We start from the raw sequence: 19,316 nt of genomic DNA, 5'->3' as shown, positions 1-19,316 counted from the left end.
TATTTTTTTTTAATTACTAGATCCGCTTTAATTGTACATCCGAATATTTACTAGTGCGTTATGAGGATGTTCGTTACGTCATCCAAAGAGGATGTAAATACGTCCTACGATTTGTTTAAGGTATTTCCACAGACAATATGTTTCTGATAGCAACACTGGTGGTCAGTCAGTGCTTCTTGTCCATTGTTCCCGTTTTGTCACCTGTCAGTTTGAGGTTTGTGATTTGTGTGTTGAGTGTCAAACTGTTTTTCGTTTTTTCGTTCGCGTCTTGTTACTTGTAATATTGTTTAAAATTTACTGTCTCATTGCTATTGCCACTGCAATAAATATTACGGATATGTGATCTGATTTAGAACGACTTGGTGAATTAATTTATATTTTTTAGATTAGGTATTAAATGCTTCCAAAGTCGGCGTTATAGGTTAAAATAGTTTCTAATGTAACGTATGGAAGGATTTATCAAAAATACGACAGTTTTAAAGTGTTTACGGTGTAGTTATAGTTCGTAATAAAGTAATACTCGTCTGGAAAGAGCAATGGGTCTGATCATATCTAGATTTCGAGTGAGTATTTTAATATATTCTATTAATCTTATTTTGTAACGTAGCCAAGACTATTTCGATAGTGGATAGATAAATTGTTCTGGCGCGAATTCAAATCTTCACCCATGACCTGTAGAAATAAGATCCATACTAATATATTAAATGCGAAACGTCTGTTTGCTTGTATGTTTGTTACCTATTTTCAAGTAAACCACTGCACAAATTTTGAAGAAAATTGCCACACGCCATTGCCATACTGGGAATGGACTGATGATACATTTATCCTTGGGAATTTAAGGGTTGCTACAGCATTGATATAACCATTTGTTTCATAATTCAATCCAAATCCACAAATCAAATTTGCAAGCAAGAATCTGGTGGAGTATAGACATTATGCTTTTTTTCCTGGTTAACAGAATTCCTACACAAATAAAACATGAATTCTTGTAATTTGTTAAAAAAACGAATTGTTGTATTTATGTTAGTGTGTAAATGTCACTTTATACTCAATTATAATATGTGTGTTTTGCATTAGTAAGTTAAGAAATTTACTAGAATTGTTAAAATAAATGAGGTGTCTCAAATTTCTTGCAAAATTCTTATGGATAATTGCCTTAGGAAAAAGATTCCAAGTACCACAGACACAGACAGTTCAATACTCAGTCCATTCAGGTAATTAACATAATCTTTTGCATTATGAAAATCCAAATGTAATACAAAATTAAATATACAACTACGGTATTCCAATTCAATATGCAATATGAAAATTCTATTTTAATTTAATTCAATGTTCTACTATACAATCTAACAAAGCATAAAGTCCACATTAAAGACGCATTACTGGTCCATTACAGGCCACAAGTGTCCTCTTGGAATAAGAAGGACTTGGTACATAACTTTGAGAAAATTAAGGAGAACTCTGAGGCATGCAGGTTTCCTCACTAATTTGTTCTTCACTGATAAAGCTAGTGATAAAATCAGTGATAATAAATTTAACATAACTTCTTTTATAAGCTACAAGGTGTTTCGAAAAAGGAAGATTCACAGTAAATTTAGTTCCAAGGCCTTCCACTAATGGCTGATAATTAACTAAATTATTACTGGCAATGCTAAACCAACTTTGGAGCGAAACCCTCTCTCTTGTAGAGAAGAGGATAGTACAGAGCAGCAAAAATTAAAATGAATTAACACTTTTATGGAACATTACATTATATAGCAACATTTTGATGAAAAACTTTATGGGACTTGTGGATACAATGAATGATAAAAAACTGTTTTTTTTTTAAAACTGTGTGTTAAAATCTACTTATATATATATTATGTATGTTATATATTTATTTAAATTATATATGTATTTGTATCTTTACATTTTGGTATTTATGTATATCTATCAACACTCTCGGCACTATCCCGTTCTCTTGCTGCAAGTCCTATCTACAAAGGTTGCCTGTAAGAGATTGTTTGCAGCAATAAGGCCGCCTTAGCATGTCTACATTGTGTACTGTATGCTCCTTACTGTTTCTTTTCCTGTATGTTATATGTGCAATAAAGTGTTTCTTCTTCTTCTTCTGTGTGCAAGGAATTTATCTAGGTTAAGGTTTTAACCTAAACTTGGTTTTTCCATGGAGATCCATTGATGCATTTAATATTGTACATATACTCCCAGCATACTGCTCTCCATTTGCAGCTGAGTTACTGTTAGCTTAACAGACAAATGGCTTGATCCCTCCCGACAAATTATTATAGTTTAATCTTGATCTTTCGGCAGCAGCTATGCAGTTGTTTATGTGCAAGTGACACATCGAACCTTACCACTATCTTAAGTTCCCTGGAGTTGGGGCTAGTAATAGCAGCACTTCATCGCTGGGATTTGTTAGTTTACTCCGCATATAAAATGTGCTAGAATCTGTCCAATACTATATTTCTAGAATAGATTTCACTTGAATCATGCTAAGCTTAGTGCAGGGCAGTGTCAGATGATATTTAGTGGTATTTGCAAGGTGTCTTAACTGTTTAAAGTTATCTCACTTTATAAATAAATGAAGGTTTGAATTTACCTACCTTCTTAGTATTAAATTATTAAGTAGGTACACACATCCACTTATATGTGAGATGGAAAAAAATTCAACAAAAGATAAATACTACGCAACTATGTTATAAACCATTAATTAAGATTATCATTAAAGTTTCATTATAATATTTTGAGTATGAAACTTTATTAGGTAATAAATCTTATCTCATTTGAAGAGATTTCCCGCGAATTTGTTCATGTACATCTTGTGTTAGTTATTTTATTTGCCGACCTGTTATTATTTACTTTTGCTTGCCTCTTAATGTACAACAATCTGTAACATTCCTCAAGAATTAGGATATTAAGATTTTGCAAATCCAGCTAGAAGTTCCAGAGATTAGTTCATTCCAACTAAATCATTAGCTATATTATAATTAAAGATATGATAATTTCTTACATTTAATTCTATCCTATTTTCGAACATGTTTAATTAATAAAAAGTATTTTGAATAATGAACAAAATAATGTGTAGCATTCTCTACTAGTTGTTATGTATTAGACAAGCATATTGAAAATATAATAGGATTTTTATGTAAACTTTTGGTAATGATTACAGTATAGTCTATATTTTTATTATGTACTCAGTAGTTTCAAGTATTTACTGCTGGTGTAGGATACAAAAATTCATTACCTATTTAATTGTTATTGACTTGATTTCATTTGCAATTAAAATCATTTACAAGTACGAATACCATTTTTATACAATTTATTGGGATATAGAATTAGATTTATTTGACAAGATATGTTTTTTTTTCACATAGGCTTCATCAGTATTGAATGTTAAACTTTAAGTGACACTAAGACACCTAATTACTTTTTCATGCCCATTAAAAAATATATTCTACAAATTTAAAATGTCTTTGTACATGAGTTACATTGTCTGACAGTCCCCTTCGGAATATGTATAACTGTTAGCCAAATTTCTGGAAGAAATCTTCTTTTTCTGACTTCTCGTGAGATCTTTGATATTTTTCCACTCCATATTCCGTGCGCTTTCTGTGCCCAGATCTCAAACGGCTGCTTCGCCGTGATTGCGATTAGCCAGTAGGTACACTCCCAATAGAAATCACGTTACGGTGACTTAAGTAACAGACATAATCTCTGCAAAGCGTTTTCAATGACATACAGGTGTAGCCCTAGTTCTATTTAGGGATAAAGTGTTTTTCGTTGTTTTAATCATCGGGTTCGTAAAATATGTGTTTGAGACATCTCCTCAGGAGTTAGGTTTTTGGGTCGGGGCGTCAGGCAGTTATTACAGTCTCAATACTCGTTCATTGAGTTTTCTTTGATTTTTATACTATTTTTATTTTTATTCAATGAGAAGTAATAGTTTGATCTGGGTCGGATACCACGCAGAGGCGGTATTGGCATGAACGCAGCGGGTCAGACCAGCTGTCGACGTGACGAAGGACAGTAGGTATAAAATCAAACTTTTCTTTCATCGTATTTTGTGTGTCTTCGGTAGCTAGCTGCAGCTTTATCCTTCCGGCAAAGACTCTTAATTGTCACACAACAATTATACTTTACCGATTATTTGTTGCATTGGCACTGTTTCCACCTATGGAGAAATCACAAAACATATCTATGTCGATATCACATCTAATATCGATAAAAGTAAAACCATGTCTGAACAATATTTTACCGGCTAGATAAGATGACATATTGAGATAAATCCTACATTGAGAACATTTAATTCGATAAATATATACCTACCTACCTATAACCGTTTTTAAAAACTCGATGTCAACAAGTCTGTCATTTTAATATAATCTTGGTCTACTTGATAAATATCAAATAAAATCAAAATCGTGGTTTTGTCTTCCATACAAAATGTATGGTAAATATTGCTGATTGAGATTTCAGATTTGGAAGTCTCTACTGTCAATGTGACAAGTTATCCGGAGAAAAAATATGGAAGTTGGGTGAGGAACACGATCAGGGTATTGTGACTAGGGTATACCTATGAATGTCTACGTTCCCTTATTTATTATTTAAAGCATATTCCACTATTAAATACTAGCCATGTTTTATATTAAGCCATACTTTCATAGATCGTAGCCGGTTGACGTGATACCAGGGACCAGGCGAACCTGAGCCGCAAGCAGCCATACTTTTCCCCACTAATGCATGTACTTGTTCAAACATTAGTGAAACTTCACACTCCAACCCTTGTCACCCTACACGCTAAATAAAACATTATGTTTTGTTATAGACTACGAAATAAGGCCATTGTTTCAGTCAGCCGTGCCCCTTTTCACAAACAATGAATTATAGTTAATCTACATAATACCTATACGATACGTACATATTGAATGTCAACAATGCATAGCAATCGGTGGCGAATATAGCAGTAGAAGTTATTTTATATACTTACTATTTGAAAACTTGACGACCTCCCTGGCGTAATTATTGTGACCGCTCTGATAAGCGTGAGGCGTCGAATTCGATGTCCGGCAGGGCAAATTCGGGCATTTATAATTTTGACTGCAATCTTACCTGTTGTAAAGGGATGATGCAGTCTAAGATAGCAACGGGCTATCTTGTCAGGAAGCAGTTATATTTAACCTATTCCCCTAATCTGTTTCTACGCGACCGGAACGCTTAAATGCTTCGTGGTAGGTGTTTTTCGGTAGTTTGTTAGTGGAAGTATTTCTTAAGAGTAGAGAAAATTAGGAAACTATAGGTAAATTCTAAATTACCTCTGCAGGGAATAGAACCTCCCACAGCGATCACTGCTGAGCCATTTAGGTTGACATAAGGTAGGGTCTGAGCCCTGAGGGCTTTCCGAACGTTGTTCTGAGCATGGATATCCATTCTGCTGTAATAATACTACGATTACTCTCGGGCGAAGTCACGGGCACAGTGAGTTTGTAGGCAGAGTTGCAACCGAGCGTAAAGTTAAAAAAAATACAATGAAATCAATTCTAATTCTGTAGTATCAAATGAAGTTATTTTTAAACCGACCGAGTCAAAGATATATCAATGTTATCGTTAGATAGATAAGATGCTAAAGTCATTAGTCGTAAGAGGTCACTTGGTAATTTTTCTACGACTGTCGTATTGTTATTCTTAGAATAGTTTCTTGCTATAGAAAATTTTCTATTGTAAGTTAGACACTAAACTACACTACCAACGTGAATTCAACGTTAGCGCTTTATTGCGGTATATGATATTAATATGATCTAGCTTAAAAGTTAATAGTAACACAGAAGTTGCTTTGTTTTTTTAGACTTGCTAGTATGTTAGACTGTCATTTACTAGGTGAGGTCCAAACTTAGTTCTTATTATTTATCGAATCAAACAAAATGAAAATGAACCAAGTGTGAGTCAGACTTTTGCATTCATTGGGTTCCTTTAAATAAAAGGTGTAATTCGTCAATCATCGTCTTTTGCAGTCTGACCTGTACTATGGCAATCGTTAAGTGAGCTGATTTGTTTGAAAACATGCTCAGAAAGCCTGTACCGTTTTATTGTGTTGTACTAGATATTTAATTTATTCTAAATAGGTTTTCTAGAATCTCCATGGTATTATGATCTCATTATTTAGTGACGCAACACGCACATATCGGAAGTCGCTGTTCAGATTGATGGCGATATTGTTTACTTACTGTTGCAAGGCTTGGGTAACATAGGAACATGATATATATACATATACAGGTTTAGCATACGAGGTCGAATGTCTAATGAACATGAATGTTTTTCAGCGTCTGGGTGTTTATCTGTATATTTTAAGTATTTTATGTATATTATTCATAAAAATATTCATCAGTCATTTTAGTACCCATAACACAAGCTACGCTTACTTTGGGGCTAGATGGCGATGTGTGTATAGTCGTAGTATATTTATTTATTTATTTGTAGTTGTAATACTAACAAATTGATCCTATAACATGCTCTAAATAAAATTATTATTATTATTATAAACAAAGACATACTTCGCAGGGTATGCAAGGAAAATGTCTTGCAACCAGCCACCCTGTACTCATTTACCTAAGGTAAATGGTAAGGTTTGCGACAGAAATAAGAGTGGTGATCATTGGCGTGCACTTCATACATGCACAAAAACACTGCCTAACCAAAAAAATTGTAAAAGTCATAAATACGAAGGATTTTTCCATTTTATGGCATCTTCCTTGTTTATTGCATACCCTGGTCAAAAACCCTGTGCATGCCACTGATGGTGGTACTGCTTCTCCGTTCTTCTAACTACTACTGAATACATACATGGGAATCAATAAAAAGGAATGATAAGGTAGAATAAGTTAAGATTTAGATCTTTCTGTCGGGAAGAACTCAATCCCCGTCACGCACCTCGTATCCTTTCTGAGCTATGTGCGTTTAAGCATTTAGAATACCACATCCTTTAACGGTGAAGTAAACTTGCTTGCCTGAGAATTCTCTGTAACGTTCTCTTCTCTATAAAGTCGTGTGAAGTCTACCGATCCGCACTTGCCAAGCCGCCGAATGCCTTTTCATTCTAAGAGGAGACCGTTGTCCTGTAGCTGACCGGTAATGGATTCATCAAGTTGAATGAATTAATGAAAGAAAAGAAAAAAGTAGTTACAGATATATACACATGCGCAAGAGAGTACAGGTGTTTGATTGGAATCAGAAAACCTTTTTAGAAATGGATTAACAATAAATGTTATTGCGTTCAATTAGCCTCCCTGCTTATCTTACTATATCATTTTAAGTGTGTAATTTTAATTATTTATGTATTTCATATAAATTGAGGATGTTATATGTTATATATTTATATAGGTATTTACTATTTATGTTATATATTTTATTTGTATTTATATGTAAAATATTTATATATATATATATATATATATATATATATATATTTTATTTATATATTTGTATAATTTTAAATCTTATTTATTGCACCACCTACCTCTTTTCTATGTTTATTCCTTTTACGCCATTGGTTGCCTGGAAGAAATTGCTATGTAGCGATAAGGCCACCCAATTGTACTCTCTTTATATGTATTTATATCTTTGTAACTACTTTTTTTTCTTTGGTGTACAATAAAAGTGTATTCATTCATTCATTCATTCATACGTGGGACATATATTTCTAGACACTATGAAAGCAGCGACCAAAAAAGTATCTCAAAATGTGCACGTATTATTTTCTTTGATATGAAAGTGAATGCATTAGAGTGTGACTAAAGTCTGTGTTTATTACGCGGTTAGCTCCTATTACGTGGTGATAGAGTTCATATTACCGCGGTCGTGTTTTTGTACTTTCGAGACTCATTTTTAGGTCACGTTTCATTTCAAAGTCGAAAGCTGTCTCGGTTTGTAAGGTATAACGTGTCTACCTATTTACTAGGAATGTTTTAGGGTTTTATGTTTAAGTACATGGTTAGGTATTGTATTATGTCGCATTGCTGGGCACAGACCTCCTCTGTCTTACCACCGGCGATGAAGGGTTTTTTTGACAACGTCCCTGGCGCAACGGTGAGCGCTGTGGTTTTAAGAGGGAGGTTAGGTTCGATACCCGGCTGGTGCAAAATTTACAACTTCTGAATTTTCTGTTGTCTAGTCTAGTGGGAGTAGCTAAGGGTGCGCTAGTTACCACCCTACCGACAAAGACATGCCGCCAAGCTTTTAGGCGTTCTGGTACGATCATCATATTCACCCATTACTTGCCCACTACAGGGCACGGGTCTCCACCACGCTAGCCCAGTGCGGATTGATGGACTCCACATGACTTTGAAATATTATGTAGAACTCTTAGGCAGGTTTCCTCACGATGTTTTCTTCCACCGTCGAAGCAAGTAATATTTTTAGTTACTTTGAGTAACTAAACGCCCATGACTTAGAAAAGTTAAGGTGCTATCACAGAGTAACATGGGCTTAATATAACTGCCTAACAGGTTAGCCCGCTACTATCTCAGAGTGCATCATCAATTTTGGTAAGCGATGAAATTGCAGGGCTCATCATCATCAGGGCTCACCTGATGAAGTGGAATAAAAAAATAGGAGTAAGAAACATTACGGACTAACTTCAGGTTCACGGATTGTTGGGTAGTAATAAGTAAAATTCAATAATTCCATGAATAAAGGATTTTAATTTCTGCTCTCTAATTCCAGCGCAAGAAAACCACATCAGATATACTCGAAAACCTTGAAACTCAGATAAAGAGCATCGAGCAAGATGGACAGTACAAGGAGGAGACCCACAAGAGGGTCATTGGCTACGTCATGGCTTACTCCGTGGCTTTGTACCTGCTTTTCGCTGTACTCTACTATTTTATGTACGCGGGGAGAAGCCAGAACTGGCTGCACTCGATACTCCACGTCTCGCCACTACTGATCCTGCCAGTTCTGTGAGTGCCACCTCCTCTCCAAAACCTCCTCTCATCAAATCAACCCGTTACCGGCCCTCTATAGAGAACGGGTCTCCTCTCCCTATGAGAAGGGGTTAAGGCCGTATTCCACCACGCTGACCTAGTGCGGATTGGTGTACTCCACACACCTTTGAGAACATTATTTAGAACTCTCAGGTAGCAGGTTTCCTCAGGATGTTTTCCTTCACTATATTAGTTACTTAAAACGGACATAATTTAGAAGAGTAAGAGGTGCGTGGTTGGATTTGAACTCGGCCCCCTGAAAGTGAAGTCGAGCTCCTACCGCATGCGCTATCACCGCTTCCTCCATAAACCTCCTTCATCTCACAAAATAAGATTAAAAATTAAAAAAAAAACCCACGACATAAATTAGTGAAAATAGTATGCTGTCTAGCTATAATTTTGAACCACGAGTTTCCTTGAAGCACAAAGATAAATGTAACTATCGAGGGATTAAATGTTCTTTCATTCCTCGATACTAACATCAATTATAGCGCCAACTAGTGACAGTACAGTTTCCTAATATTGTCACTAGATGGCGCTCCTTCCATACAATAAAAATCTTTCAACTTACTTAGCTATCAAAAAGTTGAGATTCTATAACTCGAAAATGTCTCTCTACTTTCTGAGGTCTCTTACATTAGATCTCGTTCTATCGATCGCTTCAAGGTTGCTCGTGGTACCAAATTTCTGATAAGTAGTGGTCTGTTATTGCAACAAAACCTTAATTGACAAATGCTTAATCTCCTTCAGCACTTTTGGAAATTGGAAATTTCCAGGAAAAACAGTTGCATATGCTACATGCTTCCAATTTCCAGGAAAAACGAATTCAATATTGCCGCCAAATCCTAAAGCTGTCGTGTACGTCGCTGTACTGATTGTCGTCAAACGCTGGCCTATCGTTAATAAAAAAAAAAAAAAAACAGTTGCCTATGAAACGTGTTGGATGTCATTTGTTACAGAGTTATATTCCTCCGTTCTGCCATATCGTGGTATTACGATTGGACATTGAACAAGAACAGAGCGAAACTAAAAAAAATGAGAGAGGAGAAAAAGAAGATTCTAGAAGACGTCATGAATACGGAGACTTATAAGGTAATTAACTATCCAGAAACAGAAATACTCTTTGTATTGTTGGAATTGTCTGCTGAATAAATTGTTTTGAATTCATCGCAGGTCGCTAAAGAGATACTGGACAAGTACGGCGGGCCTGACGAGCAATCTAAAGCGATGAAACCATTTGCACCGCTTAACGTCCCCGGTACCCCAGGTATTTGTATAAGTAGCTGCTTCCTCATGAACTATTTGATCTACGAGGCAGAGTAACATGGCATTCTAAATAGAAAATGCCATTGACTTTTCTTTTAGAGTTCCGTACCCGAAGGCTAAAAAAGGACCATATTACTAAGACTTATAATATGATAGGCCAGTATCAGAAATTTGGAACCACGAGTTTCCTTGAAGCAAAAATATTGATGTCATATTGATGTCGAGATCTAATGGAGGGATGAAAAGCTCCCAGACCGTAGAGAGAACTCGCAAATTTCTTTCTACTTCTTGAGACTCCGGTGTGCGTCCGTCCTGTTCCAGACTTTATCTCATGAACAGTGATAGTTGAAGAGTTGAAATTTTTGACAGCTGATGTATTTATGTTGCCGTACGACATCATAAATAAATTGTCTGTGAAAATACGTAATAACAAAAAAAAAGTAATTCTCGTCGACACCAGACATTCAAGAAACTTGAGGTTTTTGCTCGATATTGATAACGGCTACAGTAACGCTTGAAATATTCACACAATATTACGTTTAAATTTTTTCAAACTCACTTTAAAAATATATAGTTAAATTAAAATAAAATAAATATTATGGAGTCCCCCTTAATATTTGTTCCCAAGATCCCAGAAAAATCAGAGAAATTTCTTGCCGTTTGTAAAGATATTGGTACGAAACGTTTTTAAAGATACTGGTGTTGGCTTTTTTTTTACTACAATTTAGCCCGTTAAAGTGTAAGATGGTAGCGTGCTAACCTAATTAGGGCGCGGGTAAAGGTATCCCGACCTACTGCAGGCCTAGGATCTCCTCTCAGAATTACAGGGTTTACGTCTTATTCCACCACGCTGGCCCAGCGTGGAATGGTGGACTTCGAACGCCTTTGAGAACATTATGCAGACCTCTGAGGCATGCAGGTTGCCTCACGATGTTTTCCTATGCCGTACTTCAAAATAATCGGTTCGTAGGTATTATTCAAGATCAATAGATTGCTAAGTATTTTTTTCGTAACGTTTTATTAATGTTTGATTTTATTGCTTGTTACTAACAGTGGCTTCAACGCAACTTCGGCAACGTCTAGCTATACAGAATTCTTCTACGCCGATATCGAATAACAATATGATTGTACCTGTGAACTCACCGATGGCGATTTATAAGGGCGCTAGGCTAACGGTAAGTACTTTTTTGTATTTTTCTTTGCCTACCATTTAAAAAGAAAACTTGAAACCTACAACACGTTCAGACACACTAATAAAGAGCGGTTGAATATTGAGACTGTCTCGTAAGTGACGCTGCTGGCACCATTTAATAAATCGGACTGCTCTTTATATTTTAGTTTTTGAGTCATGCGGGTTGTTATTCTTCAAAGATAAGTATCACATGCAAGTGATAACTATAATAAATATAATATAACTGGGACCAACATTTCAACGTGCTTTCCGAGGCAAGAAATAATAACAAAATAGCCCGTAAGCAACATTATATTGTACTTATATAAGTAACTAGCTTTTGCCCGCAGCTTCGCACACGTTAAGTTCAATTATTGATTTAGTAAATTTTAACTACAAAGATTAAAAAAAAGCCTTGCTTCTAATAGAAAAATATGAACGTAAATTACTTAAAAAAATAGAAACTTACATATAAATTTCAGCTCGATCCGTCATGGGTTAAGAGCTTTGCGTTGATAGACCAGTCAGTCAGACACCTTTGCCTTTTATAGCTATATATAGATGTGATGAAATAAATCAATCATTCAATCATTACTTCATTCAAATCAAGGCAAAATATCACAAAGATCGGCTTAAGTGTGCAGCGTACAAATTTCTTCAAGTGATAAAAGAAAGCCTTATTTATATAAATTAAATGAATTAATTATGATATTAATTATCTGAATTTGAAATTTATCTGTTGAAATGGGAGGTTTCCGTCGTGGGTAGTTAGCATCCACCGAAAAAGCCGCGTAGAGAACGATTGAATGATGAATGAAAACGAACGATTGTTGCATGTATCCCTTTTGATCATAGTTTTTTTTTGTATCTTATTTTATTTTAATTAATATTTTCGAATGTATTTAGATTTCTTGATAAATATCCAGTGAACAGTGGTCGAATTTAAGTTTTGGAGGTGGGCGTGATCACTGTTAGGCAGTTTCATACTTTTACAGTGATCATCGTTTCATTCATTAGCGGTTCACAAATAAATAATATATTCAGTAGCATTGTTCACAAATAAATAAAATATAAAATAAATAAATAAAAATGAAATAACCCGTTAAATAAAAAGAAAGTAAAGTAGCTATAGCTGGCATATTTGAAATAAATGATTTAGTTTTTAAGTTTACTTATGCATTCACACATTAAAATAGCAATGTAGTTACATACGCTCAGCATAATTTATTTCAAGCGGTGGAAGTCCACTGCTAGGCAAAGGTTTTTCTTGTGGATTTTGACACTCCAAGGTTATTTTGCGGAATGTGTCCAGCAAATTCCTGCGGCTAGTTTCACATCGTCTGCGCACACGTCTGTAGTGTTGGCTGAGGTGGAGGTTTGGCCCAGTTTTAAATTGGTAAAATTGTAAATCAAACCGTAAAGATTCTTTTGCTTTTCGCGGAGTATAGCAAAATCACGATATTGAGTAATGTTGGTTTCTAATTTTATTATTTAACGTTTATTTTCAGTCGGAACATCTTCCCCGTCCGTTGCCCGACAGGAATCGGTCCGCTTTGGACAAAGTGGTCGACTACCTGTTAAAAGACGGACCCAACCATCGCATGGCGCTTATTTGTTCAGGATGCCGTTCCCATAATGGTGAGCAATAGTTAATATTGCTTGTAATTTTATATACAACGTATAAATGAAAACCGAGATAATACTTCAGAGGCTTTAGAGGTACATTATTTACTTTCTCTGAGAATTATCTGTGAAACCGAAACTCTAATAGTCTTTAGATAAACCATTTCCATAGTCTTTACTGAGAGAAATCAGATACAGCCCTAACATCGCATGCAAAAGTAAAATCAATTTACTCCTGTCACATTGTTAGGTACGGTACACGTGTGGGTCTTTTATCTTCAATAGGTTTGTCGTAAGAAACACTTAGAATGTTTTGAATTAGTTTTTATGGAAAAATAAATATGCTTATTTAGATTTAATATTTTCACAGGGTGACTTCTTATTAAATATACTTATGCACCCTCCAACAGTATTTCGTAATTCCGTTACGCGTTGTGTAACTAACTAGCTTATATTCATATGCAGATAAATTGTGTGCCATTATGGCTTTAAAACGTGTCAGTAGTACCCGATCACTATAACAAAGTTCACAGTAATTATGCAATAATATTCCTTCCTCTGCCTATTTGTCCAAATTTAAAATTTAAAATTCATTTATTTCAAGTTGGCCCAGTTTATAAGCACTTTTGAAACGTCGAGTCAGTCTGCTCGTAGTGACTCTACCACCGCTTCGAAAGGCAGTTTTTTTTTTATGTTTATGGACGAGCGCTTGACAGAAATGCAGCACACCTAAAGGTGAGTGATGATGCAGCCAGTGTAGATGCCTATTCACTCTTGATTAGTACCTTACTCATATTGTAGGTACTGGGGAAAATGGAAGCTGGAAGGATATTCCAGATCCCAGCGGAGCGAATTAGCGAAGATCCAAAGCGCCTCGTACGCGTCCTCGGTATATCAACCACGTAGGTATACAGATCCTTACGTGGCAGCCCTCCGAAATATAGGCAGGCAATCTTGCGACGATGTTCCAAACTATGAAGTTTTCTTCAGAAGTGTGATTCCACCGAGAAGAGCCGGCAAGGAACTCAGCCGATTGCTTTGTTACTAGGTATGGCCATGGCGGAGGAGTTCGAGTTCGTGTCGTACATATGCGCGTACTGCGGCCACATGAACGCAGCCAGGAAGCAAAAACCAGTCGCGCCGCCGCTGACGCCTATACGCGCGTTGCCCGCACCGCGGCGGTCTATAGCCGGTACGTACATAACCAGTAGAACGCACTTAATATCTATCTATATAATCGTGTGACCCAATTTAAATATTTGGGCCATTATTTAACGGAGGACCTTAAGGATCGCGTCGACATAGAACGAGAACGTAGATCTCTGGCTGTCAAATGTAACATGTTGGCCCGCAGGTTCGCTCGATGTAGCAAGGAAGTGAAAGTAACGTTGTTTAAGGCCTATTGTCAAACCTACACGGGAGGCCTGTGGGTTAAATATACTCAAAGGGCACTGAACACATTACGTGTACAGTATAATAATGGGTTTAGGATACTGTTGGGTTTGCCGAGGTTCTGTTCAGCGTCTGGGATGTTCGCTCAGGAGCGAATCGATGATTTTTACGCCATTATAAGGAAAAAGACGGCATCCCTCCTGACAAGGTTGCGGTTGAGCTCAAACAGTATCCTGAATATGTTAGCGGGAAAGTTTGATTCACCTATCTTGCAACACTTCATGTCGGTGCTTGTACGGTGAAGCAAATTATATTGAATTTATTCTTTAATCTAATATAATTAATTAATACTAACATAGTCGTTTAAGATGTATTACTAACAAAGGTGGACCTTAGTTGTCTTAATAAAGAGAGATTATTATTATTATTATTATTAACAATATACTTATGTGACGGCCGATTGGCGTGGGTTCGATTTACACAATTGGAAAATGTTTGTGTGTTGCACGCCTCATAAGCGAAGCGTTGAGGTTGTGCTCTACTCTAAACTGAAATTGATTTTTTGTTATTTATATTGCACTTACAGGTTAATTTGAGTACACTAATATCAAGTCAAATAATTTGTCAGGCACATAAAATACATTTCAATAACAATTTTTTTATTTAACGTAGTAAATAATAACATTAAACATAATCTTTTCTGGACGTCCGTGTATGGACGGGTGTATGTGGCATCAAAATTGGTCGAAAAAATGATCGTAGCGGAATAATTTTTTTTTAATTATCTAAAGTAACATAACGACATAATTTCTTAGTTAATATGAGCGTTCAATTCACTGTCGTTAAATTTCCATGTAATTATTCTAGCTAATATTAATTGTAACTTTCAATGTGCGATCATTATGACATTCCCGTGTCTTGTTTACAAAAAATGAATAATAATTAATATGAAAAAAAAATTTGTAATGAGCATTGAAAGTTCAGTTAAAAAAATTTCAATTTTATTGTGAAAAAAATGAGATTATGAGGCGTGCACTTTTGGATTTTCCAATTTTTTTTTAATTGTAGTGGGCAGCGACCCTGCTTTCTTTGAATCCAAGGCCGTTCGATTCCCACAACTGGAAAATGTTTGTGTGATGAACATAAGTATTTTTCAGTGTCGTGGGTGTTTATCTGTATATTATAAGTATTTATGTATAGTATTAATACAAATATTCATCAGTCATCTTAGTACGCATAACACAAGTTACGCCGTTACCGGCCCAGTACAGGGCACGGGTCTCCTCCCACAATGAGAAGGGGTTAAGGCCGTAGTCCACCACGCTGTCACAGTGCGGATTGGTGGACTTCACACAGCTTTTAAGAACATTATGGACGACTCTTGAGGCATGCATGTTACCTCGCGATGTTTTCCTTTACAGTTAAAGTTGGATGTGCGTGCTGGGATCCGAACTCGGCCCCCCGAAAGTGAAGGCCAAGTCCTGCCCACTGGGCTATCACCGCTTCATTCAAGTGATATACAAACTTGTGTTATTTCGTGTTACAGGTAGCGGCGACGACTCCCCGACTGCTAGCTCCGGTAGCGACAGCGAAGCCGACCGAAATGACGAGACCATAACTGAGAATGGCGGTAAGTTAGAAAATTCAGAAGAACCTGATGTAGAACACCTAAGCTAGATAGAGCATTTTATAATTCGAGGGCCCGTAGACGCAGTTAGCAGCGACCCTGCTTTCTGAGTGGAAAATGTTTGTGCGATAAACATGCATGTTTTTCAGTGTCCGGATATCTGTACCTAGTCATCTTAGTACCCATAACACAAGCTACGTTTTCTTTGGGGCTAGATGGCGATGCGGCTGTTGTCTTAGTATATATAATATTTATGTATATATATAAGTATATACGATATATATATGTATATATAATATATATGTATATATATTTTTTTACTAGACGTAAATTCATACAAGTAGTGGTAACAAGATATAAATTCCTATTTATAGAGATCCCAAAATAAGACCTCTATGATCAAAAGGATTGCCAAAATATTACTTAAAAGGGTTTCGAGGTAAATTTTATGTATGAAACGCTAAAACGCTTCAAGCGACCGCACAAGTAAAGTTCTGAAATTTTTAAAATTCCCAAATTACCCCGACTGTAATCGAACCAAGGACACCACCTACTGTGGTCTCCACAGCGCTGACCTTTACGCCATGGAGGTCTTTATTGTCAAAGATTTTCCAAAGGTTTCTTATCCTTTCTGTTTTTCTTGTAATTATCCTATTGTGTTGTGTTGCAATAGTTCTATTCTATACTATTCTTTCAGAAGGGGTTCCAAATCGTTCTCCCTCGCCGGTGGAGGAAGAAAAGAAGTCCGAGCAAGAGAAAAAAGAAGACTGACGTGAAACTTGTTATTTATTGAATTAAAAATATTGTTCCGAGAGCCAGTGGAAAAATTTGATTAGGTGCTTGAAAAAACTTAAATGATTTCAAGTACTTTTAATCGTATGTAACCTGAGTATGGCAAACTAGACATATCATCTGGTTCTTGGTGGGATTTATAAATTATGATTATATTCTCCATTTATAAATATTTATGAAATTTAAGTTAAACGATATTTCGGGTCGCTATATAGTTCTAAAATCGAATGGAACTCAAGGAGAACGTTTTATACCTTTCAAACTTACCTATGATAAAGTAATAGAAATTCTGAACGATTTTATTCGTTTTTTAAACATGAGTCGATTAAATAATAAAAAAAGTAAAAATGGTAAGATGATGATAATCGTAAAAATCTTGCAAATATTTCTGTTTCGGACTTAACGAAACATACGTTAAAAATTAAAAACGCATCTTTGAAAAGAAAAATAGTTTGTTTCCTAATGAGCTTGGCAATATTCCTTTTTATTTATGAACATTTGTGAGCTCTACTTAAGATACCTACCATACTTAAGGAAGGTAGACAAACTTAGTCCAAGCGTTAAGCCTTTATCCAGCACCTATTCAAATTATCCCACGGCCTCCTGGACCATAATTGTTAAAAGTAATAATTTAATTAATTAAAAGTAAAGTAACGACAAACGACGGAAATGGGACAGTTAATGGATAGCCTTACGGAATAAAAAATGCTTTTAAAATGCGCATCTTGAAGCTTAGCGCACACGTGTGCAGGCAACACCGCACTGCATTGCAAAAACCCTCTCATTAGTTTTGCACTGCGTCTCCGAATTATAGGTATATATGACAATTTTGACAATAAAATGGGTTGTCCTTTTGTAAAGGTTCTTTTCCCATTCCATAGACAACTGAACTTTTTTTGCTGGATGAAAGTTGCCATATGTCCTCTTCTGTATCGCGGTTAACTTATTTGTAAATTAAATGATAGATGATGTGATTTTGAGTAGGCGTGAAAGCGTGACAAACAAACCACCTTACTCACTTCCTCGCATTTTATCATCTGAGTCGTCTGAGCGTAGTACTCGGAATTTTACATTGAATTAGCGATACTCTCTGTCACCGTGTGCGTTAACCCTCAAAAGCTAAACGGGCGCGATCAAACATTCTTCATATGAAACAAGCTTAGCCCGCGGTATTGCCCGCGTTTACTATTTTCACTTTCTTACTATTGTTATAAATGTGAATGTTACTGCGTAAAAGAAGGACAAACCAACAGACTTGCTTTAACGTGTATCTTGTTTATCGTTCCAACGAAACCTTTCCCGGGGAATTGAAAAAAATATCTTTACTACCTATGCACGGATTAAATAAATAAATTAAATTAAATTAAAAAAATGGCAAATGCTTTAATCTTCAGCTTATTTTTAATCGCTGGGGAAAAAATAGTATTCGTGGAATTTTTAAAAACCCGAAATAAACGCAGATAAAGTCGCGGGTAACAGCTGTTCAAAAATAAAAGCACTACAATAAAAGCCTACCCCAAAGTTTTATTAAACTGGTATTCGAGAATTACATTTCTATTTTATAAATATTTCCTGAGCACGCTCACTGGGTGTGGTTTCTTATAAAAATGGCTTGACATTATTTGCTTTAAAGAAAGTGTTCAAATTTTTGTAAGTAAAATGGCTTAACCCGGTCATGCTTCACCCAGTCTGGCATTAATTCCCATTGCATTGACAACTTAGAAATGAAATGCACATATAAACACTCTTACAACGTTGTGTATCAAATTTCAAGTCAATCCATTGACTATTTTCTGCGGACACAGACATACGGAAGTAATTTTTTTTTTATAAACGTTTATACATACATTTCTATATACGTTAGTTAGAAAGGCTTAGCCGCTGGGGTTTAAAGACTGGTTCCAGAGATCAATACTTTTAGGAGAGTAACTGTACATAGTTGTCATAAAAACTTACGCAGTGACAACAGTTATAATTGACTGACCAAGCAGATGGCCAACTCTATGGTAAATAAAAAATTGGTTGTCTGTACAGTCGGCTTACTGACGATAGTTGAACGTGACAACGTCGTAAGAAAATACTACTCGTTCCGCGCTCTCTCTTGCACTTCAAGCCTTGAATGGAACGCCTCAGAGCGAGGTAACGCCGCATACGTCATGTTTTTTCGTGCGTGCAGCCGGCTCCATCGAAATAAGCATGGCGGTACTACTTCCACTGATAGGCACTATCAAAAAAAGCACTACTGATACACTACTGATATACCAGGGCTGAATATATATTTAATGTCAATGGCGTAACAGCGAAATCATAACAGCGAAAAGCGAGCATCAAAAATGTAATGGTCTTAATTAATATTAAAACAATTCACACAGACGTTCAAAAACTTATAAACATTTGTAAATGGAATTGCAATTTCAAGTAATCACGATTTGTTAGGGTTGCCAATTTTATTTGTGTAAATTACTTTAAT

At 35.9% G+C, this 19,316-nt stretch overlaps 1 protein-coding gene across 2 annotated transcripts; it reads left to right on the top strand.

Annotated features, from left to right (window-relative positions):
• Positions 1–228: 228 nt before the first annotated feature.
• LOC120625195 (endoplasmic reticulum junction formation protein lunapark-B) lies at positions 229–18,040 on the top strand. 2 transcript variants are annotated; one of them, XM_039892179.1, is made up of 10 exons: positions 245–277; positions 386–563; positions 8,716–8,951; positions 9,935–10,067; positions 10,149–10,242; positions 11,295–11,416; positions 12,921–13,050; positions 14,084–14,227; positions 15,974–16,057; positions 16,752–18,040. In XM_039892179.1, the coding sequence occupies exons 2-10, from the start codon at positions 537–539 to the stop codon at positions 16,823–16,825; spliced, it is 1,044 nt and encodes a 347-aa protein (XP_039748113.1). In that variant the 5' UTR covers positions 245–277; positions 386–536; the 3' UTR covers positions 16,826–18,040. The 2 variants fall into 2 exon arrangements, with proteins under 2 accessions (XP_039748114.1, XP_039748113.1); XM_039892180.1 differs by having other exon boundaries at positions 229–563; positions 16,755–18,040.
• The last annotated feature ends 1,276 nt before the right edge of the window (positions 18,041–19,316 follow it).

Source organism: Pararge aegeria, chromosome 7, assembly GCF_905163445.1.
Source record: "Pararge aegeria chromosome 7, ilParAegt1.1, whole genome shotgun sequence".
Taxonomy (NCBI): Eukaryota; Metazoa; Arthropoda; class Insecta; order Lepidoptera; family Nymphalidae; genus Pararge; species Pararge aegeria.
Note: the sequence above shows the minus strand (reverse complement) of the source record. Positions and strands in the feature narration are given on the sequence as shown.

What these genes read in the sequence shown, in the direction of transcription:
- LOC120625195 (XM_039892179.1), top strand. Translation starts at nt 537, where the DNA reads ATGGGTCTGATCATATCTAGATTTCGA. An exon ending in TAACGTCCCCGGTACCCCAG is followed by an intron (nt 10,243 to 11,294) that starts GTATTTGTATAA and finishes TGTTACTAACAG; the next exon opens with TGGCTTCAACGCAACTTCGG. An exon ending in GACCATAACTGAGAATGGCG is followed by an intron (nt 16,058 to 16,751) that starts GTAAGTTAGAAA and finishes CTATTCTTTCAG; the next exon opens with AAGGGGTTCCAAATCGTTCT.